Below are 14,022 nucleotides of genomic sequence, written 5' to 3' on the forward strand. Positions count from 1 at the left end.
TGAAGGGTGGTATGCAGTGGGGTATTGCAGGGATCAGTACTCGGTTCAATGCTTTTTAACTTGTTCATTAACTTGTTCATTAAATGCCCCTGTATAAATCAATGGTGCAACCTCATTTGGAACACTGTGTACAGTACACCATACTTCAAAAAGGATATTATAGCATTGGAAAAAGTGCAGAAAAGGGCAACTAGAATGATCAAAGGGTTGGAACACTTTCCCTATGAAGAAAGGTTAAAGTGCTTGGGGCTCTTTAGCTTGGAGAAATTATGGCTGAGGGGTGACATGATCGAGGTTTACAAGATTATGCATGGGATAGAGCAGGTAGAAAAAGAGGTACTTTCCTCCCCTTCTCACAATACAAACTCATGGGCACTCCATGAAATTGCTGAGCAGTTGGGTTAGAACAGATAAAACGAAGTACTTCACCCAAAGAGTGATTAACACATGGAATTCACTGCCACAGGAGGTGGTGGAAGCTACAAGCATGGACAGCTTCAAGAGGAAATTTGATAAACATATGGAGCAGAAATCCATCAGTGGCTATTAGCCACAAGGTACAGCTAGGAACTCTTGGGCTGGGGGAAGTGATGCTCTGTATTCTCGGTGCTTGACAATAGTGGGAGGGCTTCTGGAGTTCTGGCCCCACTGGTGCACCTCCTGATGGCACCTGGTATTTTTGGCCACTGTGTGACAGAGTGTTGGACTGGGTGGGCCACTGGCCTGATCCAACATTGGCTTCTCTTACGTTCTTATGAAATTGGATTGCAAGCCCCATCGAGGAGGACTCTGAAGCAGTGGCATAGAAATATCCTGAATAACTGACTAAATAAATAAATAAATTTGGAGGCGGTGGTTGAGAGATCTGATTTACCGCCCGTGGTAAAAGCTGAAGGGAAACTAAGAGCTTCACTTCAATGCGAGAGGGCTGAAGAAGCAAGCAAAACTTATAAGCATTTAGCAAAGTTATTAGAACAGGAAAATGGAAACCACTGAAGTCCTATACTTGCACTGTTTTGCATAATGTAGTTCTTTCAATCATGGAGGGGGGGGGGCTGAGATTCTCAGGAGCTCAAACCAGGCATTCTGCTTATGCAAGGAACTGTGAAATCCATGCTGGCCTAGCTATGGCTACTTTCAGCCAAACCTGAGATAACTAGAATAGCCTACTGATGTTAGAGGAACATGGATGCTACCAAGTGGGGAGGGGAGGCAGGTTGCACTGTGGTGTGTCATGGGTGGAACAAAGGTCTGAAGGAGACCACTCCTGGCTCCAAGTGAACCACAGCAACATGTCTTTTTTCCTAGGGCGATGGCATGGAACCCATCTTCCTCCCACCTAAGAAGCCTTCCTCTGACTTTAGTGGCTCTTTCATTGGAGGAAAGAGCCACTTAGGGACTGAAGCCTTCTTCTCCTTGGACCTCCTTTTCCAAAACTGTGGCTCAGCGGTAGAGCGTCTGCTTGGAATGCAGAAGGTTCCAGGTTGAATCCCTGGCATCTCCAGTTAAAAGGACCAGGCAGTAGGTGATGTGAAAGACCTCTGCCTCCCTGAGACCCTGCCTGGAGAGCCACTACCAGTCAGAGTGGACCATATTGACTTTGATGGACCAAGGGTCTGATTCAGTATAAGGCAGCTTCAGGTGTTCATGTGTACTTCTCAACTCCAAGGTCAAACAATATTCCCCAGCCCAAGTGATGCCCCTCCTCAAAACGACATATCCACAAACTTCTTTTCCTCACCTCCACTGCTCATCCCACCTTCTTCCCTTTGCTACAAATCACCTATTAAAATTAACATGTTCTTGGACATTTTCCCAACCCTTCTTTCACGCTCAGGGCATACGTGGCTCCGTTCCCTTGCCTTTTATCCTCACAACCATCCTCTGAGGTTAGGATGAGTAGACTCAAGGTCACCTAGTGAGTTTAAGGTAAAGGTAAAGGTTCCCTTTCTCGAAAGCCAGTCGAATCCGACTCTAGGGTTGCGGGGCTCATCTCCGTTTCAAAGCCGAAGAGCCAGCGCTGTCCAAAGACGTTTCCGTGGTCATGTGGCCGGCATGACTAAACACCAAGGCGCACGGAACGCTGTTCCCTTCCCACCGAAGTGGTACCTATTTCTTGCTTTCGAACTGCTAGGTTGGCAGGAGCTGGAACTAGAGACGGGAGCTCACTCTGTCATGCGGCACCCGGGTCTCGAACTGCTAAACTACCGACCTTCCACAGCCTGCAGTTCAGCGTCTTAACCACTTGAGCCACCGCAGCTCCTAGTGAGTTTAGTGGAGGTCTAAACCTGGGTGGGTGTCTCAAGTCCTGGCCAAGCACTCCAACCACTATGAGTCTAACTACACATTACCAAGTCCCTGTTTCAGGGCAGGAAGACAGAGCGGTGGAGTGGTTTAAGCCCTGTCTCCCCAGGGTTCGAATCCAAATCACTCCCGGAAGTTCTGAGCATGGAACTCCCAGAGTACATCTGCTATAAGGACCCGAGGTAGAAATGAAGACTTTGCAACATGTGAATAGGCTTTGTAATGTGTGAATACATTCTGCCCATGTGGCATCCTGTTGCATTCTCCAGCTTTAGGTCAGGCTTGCCATTCTAGTTCACAGTAGAGTCACTCTTTGCCAAATCCAAAGACCTAGCCTTAACGTTGGAAGGACAGAGACGGGGTAGGAGGTGGCGGTCTAAAATGAGGGGCTGGTGGAGAGGCAGAGAAAGTGGGAGGTGGAAACGGCCTAGAGAACTGTTGTACCCGGAGGAAGGAATCCAGAGACCCGTTCTCCATGAATTCTGTAACAATCATGACGGGGCGGCTCTTGGTGACCACGCCCTCCAGGCGGATGACATTGGGGTGCTCGAACTGTCCCATGATGCTGGCCTCGCTCAAAAATTCCCGGCGCTGCTCGTCCGTGTAGCCTGCCTTCAGGGTCTTAATAGCCACAGTGTATTCCCGTTTCCCTGGAGGCTTCAGGCGCCCAAAGCACACCTCTCCAAACTCTCCTGCCAGGGTTGAAGGATGGAGAAAGCACTATGTCAGATGGAAAGCACATGGAATACCCCAGAATGCAGGGGGGGAAACCCCAAAAAAGACTCCTTCCCCCTGATTCTCAACGATCCCTTAGAGATAGCTGAACCTCAGGGAGGTTCACTCATCTCTGACCCGGAAGAGGCACAGACACCGTGCAATGACACTGCTGCCCTGCCCAGTTATCGTTATTGCCGGAAGTACTTTCATTTACGAAGATCCACCTTATGTAAAGACCTTAGGCAACAGCCAAAAGAAGAAGACAGGCTGTGATAATGGAAGGCCTTGAAGCCTGAGCCCAATTAGGACCAGTGCCATAGGTAGTTGACTGCTAGCAACACCCCTAAAATTGAAAAAGAAATCTGGGGGGCTGGAGGATAAAGAGCTATGCCCAGTACTCAGTTCAAGTTCAGTTGAACTCTTCAGCGTGTCCGTGTCCCTTTACTGGGCCATGACAAGCATGGCCAGTTTTCCCCCAGAGATGGTTCGTCCTCATGCTCCGACATCCCATGATTAATCAATGCTTCTTGCCCACATGTTTCCAGTGGTCAAACAGCAATAGTATGTGATTGCTGCACAGGGCAGTGGCTCCCACACTGGTGAGGTTTTTCTGCTGCTGGTTCAGCTGCTAATAAAGCACAGCAGCAATGGGGATTCCACATGGCATGTTTCCCCACAGTTCCCCTGCCCCGGGCCCCTGGAAGCAGCCACCCCCTCCCCTGGGCTTTTGCAATTCTTTTTAAAAAATTAGCACTGATAAACTGTAGTAACAACGTGTATAGCAGATTCTCTGAATTCCCAGCTTTCATGCTTAAAATAAAAAGTCTTTAGCCCTCTCCACTGTATATGCCTTTTACTTCTGCAATGGAAGAACCTGGAGACTTACTTTTTTTTTTTTTTTTTAAAGAAAGCACGTTTCCCCACAGTTCCCCTGCCCCAGGCCCTTGGAAGCAGCCACCCCCTCCCCAGGGCTTTTGTAATTTTTTTAAAAATTAGCACTGTCGTATTGTCATATTGATAAACTGTAGTAACAACATGTATAGCAGATTCTCTGAATTCCCAGCTTTTGTGTTTAAAATAAGAAGTCTTTAGCTCTCTCCACTGTATATGCCTTTTACCTCTGCAATGGAAGGACCTGGAGACTTACTTTTTTTTTTTTTAATGAAAGCTGGGAAATCAGAGAACCTGTCACCTGTATTGTCACAATGATATATCAATATAACAATATGAAAGTGCTGATTTTTTTTTAAATACGAAGCTCCAGGTGACAAGGAGAAGAAACGGGAGCCATGGGGCAGGAAAAATGGCTGGCATGTAGATCGGAAACCCACACAGCAGCCCTCCAGACTTTCCTGTGCTCTTCCCCAAAACTTCAAAGCAGGTTTGACAAAGATCAGAGGAAAGCAGGGGAAACCCCAGGAGCTGCATGAATCCACCCCGGTGCTGTGGGGAAGTAGAAAAAGACCTGCTTCCCAACTAGGGTTGCCAATTTCCAGATGGGGCCTGGAGACCTCCCAGAATTACAATTGATCTCCAGACTACAGAGATCAGTTCCCCTGGAGAAAATGGCTGCTTTGGAGGGTGGTGGACTCTACGGCACTATACCTTGCCGAGGTTGCCTCCCCAAACTCCATCCCCAAATCTCCAGGAATGTCCCAATCTAGAGTTGGCAACCCTATTCCCAATAGAATTGAACCTGGGACATATAAGCTATGTAGAAATGGCCAAAATCAGAAAATGCAGCTCTTGCTAATAATTTAATGGTAGAAGATGTAAGCAGCCCTTTTCCTAGCATGCAATCCTTATCCCCTCTATGCCCATAATTTAAATGTTTGTTTATTTATTTAATTTGTATCCTAGCCTCCCTGCAAGAGGGCTCAGGGTGGGTTCCACCATAAAATTCACAGTATAACAAATCGACAGTTAAAATATCTAGCATGCAATCCTTATCCCTTCTATGCCCAAAATAAGGTCCATAATTTAAACGTTTATTTATTTAATTTGTATCCTAGCCTCCCTGCAAGAGGGCTCAGGGTGGGTTCCACCATAAAATTCACAGTATAACAAATCGACAGTTAAAATATATCTAAAAATCTATCTAAACCAGCAGTCAATATAAAGACTGGTGCCTCAACAGATCTCAGCAAGAAACAAGCTGATTCCCAGGTGGCCATGCAGATCTGAAGTCACTGGAGGGGAGGCCAATCGGGAGGTGGACGCCCGCTGCCTCAACTAAAAGCCTGGTGGAGGAGCTCTGTCTTGCAGGCCCTGCAGAACTGTAAAAGGTCCCGCAGGGCCCTGATTTCTAACAGGAGCTCATTCTACCCTCATTGAGGCAAGTCGGACTTCCCTAGGGCTGGGAACCACCCTGCTGATTACTAGATGGTAAATTCCTGCAGGGCTCATATGGGGAGAGGTGGTCCCGAAGATATGTTAGCCCTGGCTGTATAGGGCTTTAAAGGTAAGTAGCAGCACCTTGAACAGGTTCTGGTAGTCAATAGGCAGCCAGTACAGTTCCCGCAGCACCGGGTGGATATGTATCCACACAGACGACAAAGTCAACACCTGTGCAACCATGTTCTGCACCAGCTGCAGTGTCCAGAGCAGGGTCAAGGGCAGCTCCATGTAGATGGAGTTACAATAATCCGTCCTAGAAGTGACCATTGCATGGGTCACTCATTGTAGCTAGGTCACTGGAGTTAAGATCTGGGACCGGCTGCCTGATCCGCCTCAGATGGAAAAAGGCAGGCCTAGCAGTGGCAGTGACAATATATATAAAAAAAAAACCAGTTGTGAGCCCACTGTTCTCCCAGATAACTGGGACCTTAGGATGTTGACATATATATAAATAGTTGTGAGCCCACTGTTCTCCCAGATAACTGGGACCTTAGGATGTTGACATCAATAAAATCAGCATAAGGTGTTTCTCAAAAGGGCAGAACTAAAACAACCAGTAGAAAAACTTGAAAAGTCCAACAGAGGCTGCCGTCTTGCAAGACACCCACAAAACAATCATCTTTCATAAACCACTATCTGGCCAAGATCCAGATCAATGGGAGGGCCACACTTGTGTTCTGGCCCTCCAAGGAGTAGGCTGCTCCTCGAATCACAACAGGAGATGTCTGAAACAGTGCTAATCGATGCCTGAAACAGTGCCTCAAAAACAATGCTAATCGAGTACAAAGTGATGGAACGGATGACCTGGAAAGCGGTGTCTTCATTACCTGATCCAATGACCTCCTCAATCTTGACAAAAGACACGTCAATTTCCTTGGCAAATTCCCGAATAGCTTCATTGGGGTCTTCGTAGGTGGAGGGGTCAATGTAGTATTTGACCCCAAGGCCTGTGAGGCAGAAGAGAGGCTCCCAAGTCATAAGAACATAATAGAATCCATGTTGGATCAGGCCCGTGGCCCATCCAGTACAACACTCTGTGTCACACAGTGGCCAAAAACCAGGTGCCATCAGGAAGGCCACCAGTGGGGCCAGAACTCCAGAAGCCCTCCCTCAGAAAGATTACTCTGAAGGGAGCAAAGCCATTCCCCTCACTTACCCCTGGTGCTGATGTACTGCTGCAAGCGATCTGTGTATGGAGTCTCTCGCCGCTTGCTGTGGAGGATGAGAAAGACAAATCACCAAGGGAGGACCCCCCCCCCCCCAAGATATCACAGAACTGGGAAGAGATACAGGAAAGGGCAACCAAAATGACCAAGTGTTGAAGTGCCTTTGGTACAGTGGAAAACTAAAGCACTGGGGTGTTTTATTTTAGAAACAGAAATGTTGATATGGGAAGATATGATGTTTATAAAATAATGAATAGTGTGAAGAGAATGGATGGAGAGAGAAAATGTCTCCCTCTCTTTCATAATTCTAGAATTTGACTGGATTCAAATCTTTCGCAGACAGTAAAATTACAGGTCAAAATGTTAGGCCAGATCCCCGTTAGGGATGGGAACGAACCGAATTATGAACTGAAATTTGTCATGAATCGCTTCTGGTATGTGGTTCGTGCGACCAGTTCTCCCACGAACTGACCCGATGTCGACGGAGGTTCATGGGAACAGTTCGTTGGCCGGACATGCTGACATCGATGAATCAGTTGTCCAGGCAATGGGGGAGATAGACTTCTGCAGCCCTGGAAACACCAATAGTGGCCCCTCCAAAGCTTGATATGCAGCTCCGGCTGCCAACCAGAAAGCTCCCATTCTGCCTTAAACCTTTAACTTGCAGGGGTCCATTCAACACACTCATTCCCCTTTTGCACACTGGACCCTAGGATCTCCCCCCCCAAAAAAAAAGATCCAGTCTGCACACCACTTGGAGGGAAAGTAGAGGGGCATCCCAGGGACATCCGCTGCGAGTTGGATGTCTCTAGCTTGCAGGGCTTGCCAATTTGCCAGGACTTGCCAACCAGAGAGCTCCCATTCTGCTCTAAGCCGCTAACTTACAGGGGTCTGTTTGACACACTCTTTTCTCTTTCGCACACTGGACCTTATGATCTTCCCCTCCAAAAGCCAATCTGCACACAACTTGGAGGGCGGGTAGAGGGGCATCCCAGGGAGGTCCGCTGCGAGTTTGATTTCTCTAGCCCACGGGAGGGGGGGGCATTCTACCACGCCATGAACCTCGTGAGCCACAAACCAGTTCATTTAATAGGAAGGTTCGTGGAGGTTTGTGAGACTCCACAACCCCCCATTTTCCCAGTTTGTGCCCATCCCTAATCCCAGTTAGCACAATTGACTTCTTTTGAGGATATTTGCTATCTTTGGAAATAAGGATCTTTTCCTCTCACATGTAAACACAGTCTAATAGGGGATGACTAGCCCAGGCAAACGTACAACAATCTCCTCAAATCAGTTACGGTAGTTTCAAATTTGGGTGAAGACTCCAATGGTTCAACTCACTTCCCAGATACATGTACCAAATGATGTTAAAATGGCCTCTTCTTTACAAATAATGTCAAAAGACTCAACATGAAATGACTACTGAATATAATATTTTTCTTTTAGTTTTACTCTTATGTTTGTGCATCAGTTATCTAGGCTACATATAATGTATTCCAAAGCAGAGTCACGCTCTTCTAGGTCCACTGGACTACCATGCTGCCTTCCCTCCCATGGCAAAGGGTAGGCTAAAATAATTAACCAAATAAATACATTCCACAGAAGGCTCTTCCAAACCAAACTGTCTTGCACCCTCCTCTTAAAGAAGGTGCCATTCTAGCCACCTCTGGGCTAGTGGCTCAAGTGGTTAAGTCGATGAACTGCAGGCTGTGGAAGGTCAGTAGCTCAGCAGTTCGAGACCCGGGTGCCGCATGACGGAGTGAGCTCCTGTCTCTAGTTCCAGCTCCTGCCAACCTAGCAGTTCGAAAGCAAGAAATTGCAAGTAGATAAATAGGGACCACTTCGGTGGGAAGGTAACAGCATTCCGTGCGCCTTGGTGTTTAGTCATGCCGTCCACATGACCACGGAAACGTCTCCGGACAGCGCTGGCTCTTCGGCTTTGAAACGGAGATGAGCACCGCAACCCTAGAGTCGGATTCGACTGGCTTTCGAGCAAGGGGACCTTTACCTTTACTTACTACTCTTTCCACACATTCACTCAGATGCAGGCAGAGGAGTGATTGTGGAGTGGATTCCAGGAAGCCGTTCCAGAATTCATGGTCCACTCCAGAGCTGAGATGGAGCAGAACCAGATGGTTCTGCCTATTGCTTGTCCGTAGGTGAAAATAATCAAAGATCTCTACCTCTTGAAGACAATGGCAAGGATGGCAATCGCTGCAATGACCAGGAAGGCGAGACCGCCAAGAGCTGAACCCACAATCAGCGGCAGTCGGTCTTGCACCATCACGGAGCGCTCACCTGTCAAAAGTAACATACATGAAACGTACATATCGTCTACGAGAGTCGTCCCCCCCCCATTATCATCTCACGCAGTGACATCCCCTGGTCACCGTCAGGCTGTCCCACAAAACCTTTACTTCTGTAAATAAACCACATAATCGGGTGCAGCAAGTGCCAGGACTACTAACCAAAGCCTCTGGATGTGGTGAGCTGTCCAGGGTTTGAGGGCACTTAAGTCACTGGTTATGCCATGCTTTCAGAGCCAAACTACACATTCAGGGCTTTTATCCATTTTTGCTGTGGAGAAATAACTCCCTACCCCCCAGTGCTGTTTCCAAGTGGGAAAAATAGCTTGGGAGGGAAGGCAGGAGCCCTCCCTCCCCCCAACAGCAGCATTTTGAGCCCATTGTGGTTCTCCTTTATTTGTAAAAAGATATTACACACAGCTGCTGTGCAGCTGCAGTGAACTCAGACCCAACTTATTAAAAGCTTAAATGGGTAAGTTTGGTTCTCAGGCTTTGGAATTCTTCTGCCCAACCAGCCATTTCATTGACTTTGTTACATGCAGGGGTTTAAAGACTTTCTGGTCAGACCGGGACTTTGCCTGTATCCAAGCTCTGATGTCTGACCAGTTGTAGGATTATCCCCTCTCTCTGGCCTTGGGAAGTCACACTCCACCACTCTTAACACCTCCCCCCATCAGGCCTACCTTTCCAAGAAGCCAAGAATACAATCTATGTGATACTTTTCTTCAGCAGCAACCTGATTCTGCTTAGCCTGCCAGAAATTCCACTAGACCCTGGCATGATGACAGCTTCTCAAGAGCATCATTCCGAGAGCCAAACTTGTGACAGCGTCCTCGTGGCCACCTCGAGGATTCCGTCACACCTAATTTGGCCCTGAGGAAACTGCTTTCTTCTTCTTTTATTTGCTAACATTTGGCTTGATGAACTCCGAAGTTTGCAAACTGTTCTGTGTCACTGCGTTGGTCCTAATAAAAGGTTATGCGCACGGATAATGTTCCCAGCTTTTTGGATTTTTCTTTCCGGCCCACATGGCTGTAAACAACTTGTCTACTTGAACGATGGCTGAATTCAGCCAATCAAGAGAGGTACGTGACATTTAGAAGCTAATGAGTTAGCAAGAGAGCGTGAATATGGAAATGCAATGTTAGGTAATGTCTATCTAATTTGGCTTTCGATTGATGAGATATACCTCATAACATTGTAAATTCATCTCCTGAATTCAATGGCTTTCAAGGAATTTCTGCTATTTTTTCTTCCAAAAAGAGCCTGAAGCCTCACTGTGTAAGCAGGACTATGAAAGGAATCACTGCTATGGAGCTGAATTGTTTTACTGCCTCTTGCTTTTACGGCAGCCAGCTACAACCTGATACTGCTTCGGCCTGCCAGAAATGTTACCAGACCCTGGCATGATGAGATCCTCTTATCATCATTATGCCCCAAGAAATCTCCTCCCCCCCCTTTTTTTATTTTGTAACATTTGGCCTGATAAAGATTTCTGGGGAACTCAAAACTTTGCATTCTGTCGTTGGGTTGTTTCTCATAAAAGGTATTACATGGATAATATTCTTGGCAACTTTGAATTTCCTTTTCAATACGCATGGCTGTAAACAACTTGTCTGCTTCTCCAAAGCTTTCCTTTCTGCTTTCTTCCAAGCTATTACCTTCCTCACACTGGGGTTTAGGTGTACATGAATATTTCATGGAAGGGAATGCAAAAAATTAACCACTGTTAATACATGTCGTAGTCCACTGGATTATTCTCCTGGCTGACATAGGGCTTGTGAGGGAAGGAGACACTGGTGAATTGTGCCCTGTGTGTACAAGGATCTCTGTTTGTTGCAAGGACACGCATGCATGGTAATATGTGGCTATAGGCAACCATGACTGCAGTCAAGAGATGTGTTAGCCTGTGAAGAATGTGGAAGTCGATGATGCATGAGTGGTAAACAGAGGAGGCTACTAGAATTGTGTGGTGGAGTATGATGTAACGTCATGAGTAATTATCAAATTTGAGAGTTCACTTACTTCCCACCAGGGTCTGGAAATACATCTTTCCACTGTAGGGTCCATAACCCACTGCTGTCCGGGCTCGCACTTGGAAGGCATATATCTTTCCCGGGCTCAGACTGGAGATGGTGGCCATATTTGTTTCACTGGTTATTGTGAAAGAGTTGTCCTCATCTTCTGACTAAGAATCAACAATCCGCCAAAGAAATTGAGAAACATTAATTCCACTTCAACTTCAGTAGAATTCCCCACATAGACCTATCAATAGTTTTCCTTCAGGTTTGATAAGCATCCACCCTTCTGTCCAATATTCTACTGTTTGGGTTCATCAAATACCTCAATATCTCTCTATCCTGACCTCTGGAAGATTAGTGGTGATTGGGGCAAGGAAAAAAGATATGTGTAAGAGAAGGGAAGATGGCTTTAGGTAAGTTCTGCCCCTGGGGCTGAAATTTCTCACCCAATATAACACTTCTAAATAGGGTTGCCAACTGGCTTTAAGGGAAAATTTCTTGTCCCTCCACTTAGGATGGCCAACTGGTTTGGAGGGAAAAGCTCCAGATGAAAAACACATTTCCAGTCCTGTTTTCCACCTCTGGCCTCTCCTCACTTCCTCACTTCCTCACCTCCTCGCTGATGATGTGTTGAACTGTTTTCAGTTGAGGTGTACAAACAGGCATGGAGATAAATAACATCACGTGGTTTAAAAAAACCCCTTTATTAAAGAGGAAGGACATTTTTCTCCAGGCCTCCTGGCACCCCTACTTCTAACAAGTACAAAACCTATAATCATTTTTCTCTCAGCCTCTTTTCTTTTCTTAAGGGTCTGCTCCTATATTAACTACAGAGTGTGACTCATGATGCCCTGGTCACATTAGCACCCTCAAGTTATCACTATGAGAGGAACTGACATTCTACACTGTCACTAACCTGGTCAGGTAGTTTGGCAGTGCTGGTGTGGGATATAAGCATGGTTTCACAACTCCCATGTGACCTCCCAGCTAATATCCCCCAAGTACAGGCTCTTATCACTTACATCCGGGGCACAGAACAACCCAAATCCCCGCAAAATATGAGGGTACAAAAATGCCCACAAAGAGTTTTTCTTCCAGAAAACACTGACCTAGGGAGCCATTTTAAGGGCTCTAGAGAAACACAGCTCCTCCTAATAACCTGGAAAACTCCACAGAGAGATGAAAGGTAGCAGGTGTAGTGGTCAAAGTGTCTGACTAGAATCTGAGAGACCCAGGTTCAAATCCCCATTCTGCTCACTGATTGACCTTGGGGCAGTCACATGCTTTCAGCCTAACATGCCTCACAGGGTTCTTGTGAGAAAATGGAGGAGAGGAGGACTACGTGCTAAGTTGCTTTAAGTCGCTATTGGGAAGGAAAGTGGGATAGAAGCAGGGCTATTTTTGGGCAGGAACGCACAGGAACGGAGTTCCGGCTGGCTCCCAAGCTGGCCACGCCCAGCAGGAACTCATTAGCATAATAGGCCACACCCAACATCAGAAACTCATTAGGATTGGCTACATTAGGGGTGTGTGGCCTAACATGCAAAGGAGTTCCTGCTACAAAAAAAGCCCTGGGTTTTGACAACAAACAAGGTAAACAGAACAACAAGCAAAAGTGTGGCTGGATAACCACACTTCTGGTAACACGGGGGCGCATCCTAATGTGCTAATGCACTGTGCTGGAAGGGGCATGGCCTAATATGCTAATGAGTTCTTGCTGTTGGGTGTGGCCTATTATGCTAATAAGTTCCTGCTGGGCTTTTTCTACAAAAAAAGCCCTGGATAGAAGTAAATAAATTCACTGCCAAATTCATGCATCTTCACAGGTAAAAGTATTTCTGCACTGGGGGGAAACGGTTGCCACCGTCTGGCTCAGCGATGCAGTGCGTGTTGGTCCAGATATGAAAAGCTCCAGATGAAAAACACATTTCCAGTCCTGTTTTCCACCTCTGGCCTCTCCTCACCTCCTTGCTGATGATGTGTTGAACTGTTTTCAGTTGAGAGCTGTACGTGACCACTAGTGGTGTGCTGTTATTGAGAAGGTATACAAGAGCTGTTTAACATTATCTAGTTGAGCTGCTGCACAGAGCCAGTTTGGTGTAGTGGTTATGAGCAGCAGACTCTAATCTGGAGAACCGGGTTTGATTCCGCACTCCTCCACATGAAGCCAGCTGGGTGCCAGCGTGGTGACCTTGAGCCAGTCACAGTTCTCTCAGAGCTGTTCTCTCAAGAGCAGTCTTCAAAAGAGCTCTCTCAGCCCCACCTACCTCACGGGGTGTCTGTTGTGGGGAGGGGGAGGGGAAGGAGATTGTAAACCACTCTGAGACTCTGAGTGAAGGGCGGGGTATAAATCCATATCCTCCTCCTCCTCTTCTTCTTCCCCATTCTTGTTTCATCCCTATTCCCCCTGGACTGACCCCTAAGCCCTCACACTCCGTTGCAAGAAAGGTCTCCCCCCTCTGCCCTTTCAGAGGTCCAGAGAGACCCAGGCCACATCCAAGTTGAGAGCCATAATAACATTTCATTTCATTTCATTTATTTGACTTCTAGCCCACTCTCCCCTGCAAGCAGGCTCAGAGCAGGTTACAACAAGACAATAAATTCATAATCCAATATCTAACATTCCAAATAGTCATTAAAACATGACAAATGTTTAAATTCACACCTCAGAGCTCAGTGTGTGCATCATGTCATGGTGCAATAAGGATGCAATTAAGATTGACATGCCACACACACACAAAAGTAACGTGTTCAAATTTGCAGCTCCCTCTGGACTTGGCTCCCAAGACTTTCTGGCCCCAGCTTTGATTGGGAAGAAGGAGGAGGAGGAGTTGGGTTTATACCCTGCCCTTCACTACCCAAGGGAGTCTCAGAGCGGCTTACAATTGCCTTCCCTTCCTCCCCCCACAACAGACACCCTGTGAGGTAGGTGGGGCTGAGAGAGCTCTGAGAGAACTGTGACTGACCCAAGGTCACCCAGCTGGCTCCATGTGGTGGTGGAAAGTGCCATCAAGTTGCAACCAACTTATGGTGACCCTTAAAGGGGTTTTAAGGCAACAGATGAACAAAGGTAGTTTGCCATTGCAAAGCAGCCCTGGACTTCCTTAGTGG

General features: G+C 46.9%; 1 protein-coding gene across 1 annotated transcript in view; it reads right to left on the reverse strand.

Annotated features, from left to right (window-relative positions):
* Positions 1-14,022, reverse strand: part of LOC107114252 (ephrin type-B receptor 5-like) — a 32,404-nt gene that overhangs the window by 15,547 nt on the left and 2,835 nt on the right. The window contains exons 2-6 of the mRNA XM_015415694.1: positions 10,916-11,078; positions 8,768-8,882; positions 6,575-6,630; positions 6,246-6,365; positions 2,749-2,996 (exon numbers count right to left, since the gene is read on the reverse strand). Of these exons, the coding sequence (XP_015271180.1) occupies positions 2,749-2,996; positions 6,246-6,365; positions 6,575-6,630; positions 8,768-8,882; positions 10,916-11,078 (702 nt within the window). The remainder of the gene's footprint in view (positions 1-2,748; positions 2,997-6,245; positions 6,366-6,574; positions 6,631-8,767; positions 8,883-10,915; positions 11,079-14,022) is intronic.

The sequence above is a fragment of the Gekko japonicus genome, unplaced genomic scaffold (genome assembly GCF_001447785.1).
Source record: "Gekko japonicus isolate JY-2015 unplaced genomic scaffold, Gekko_japonicus_V1.1 scaffold3937, whole genome shotgun sequence".
Lineage (NCBI taxonomy): Eukaryota > Metazoa > Chordata > Lepidosauria > Squamata > Gekkonidae > Gekko > Gekko japonicus.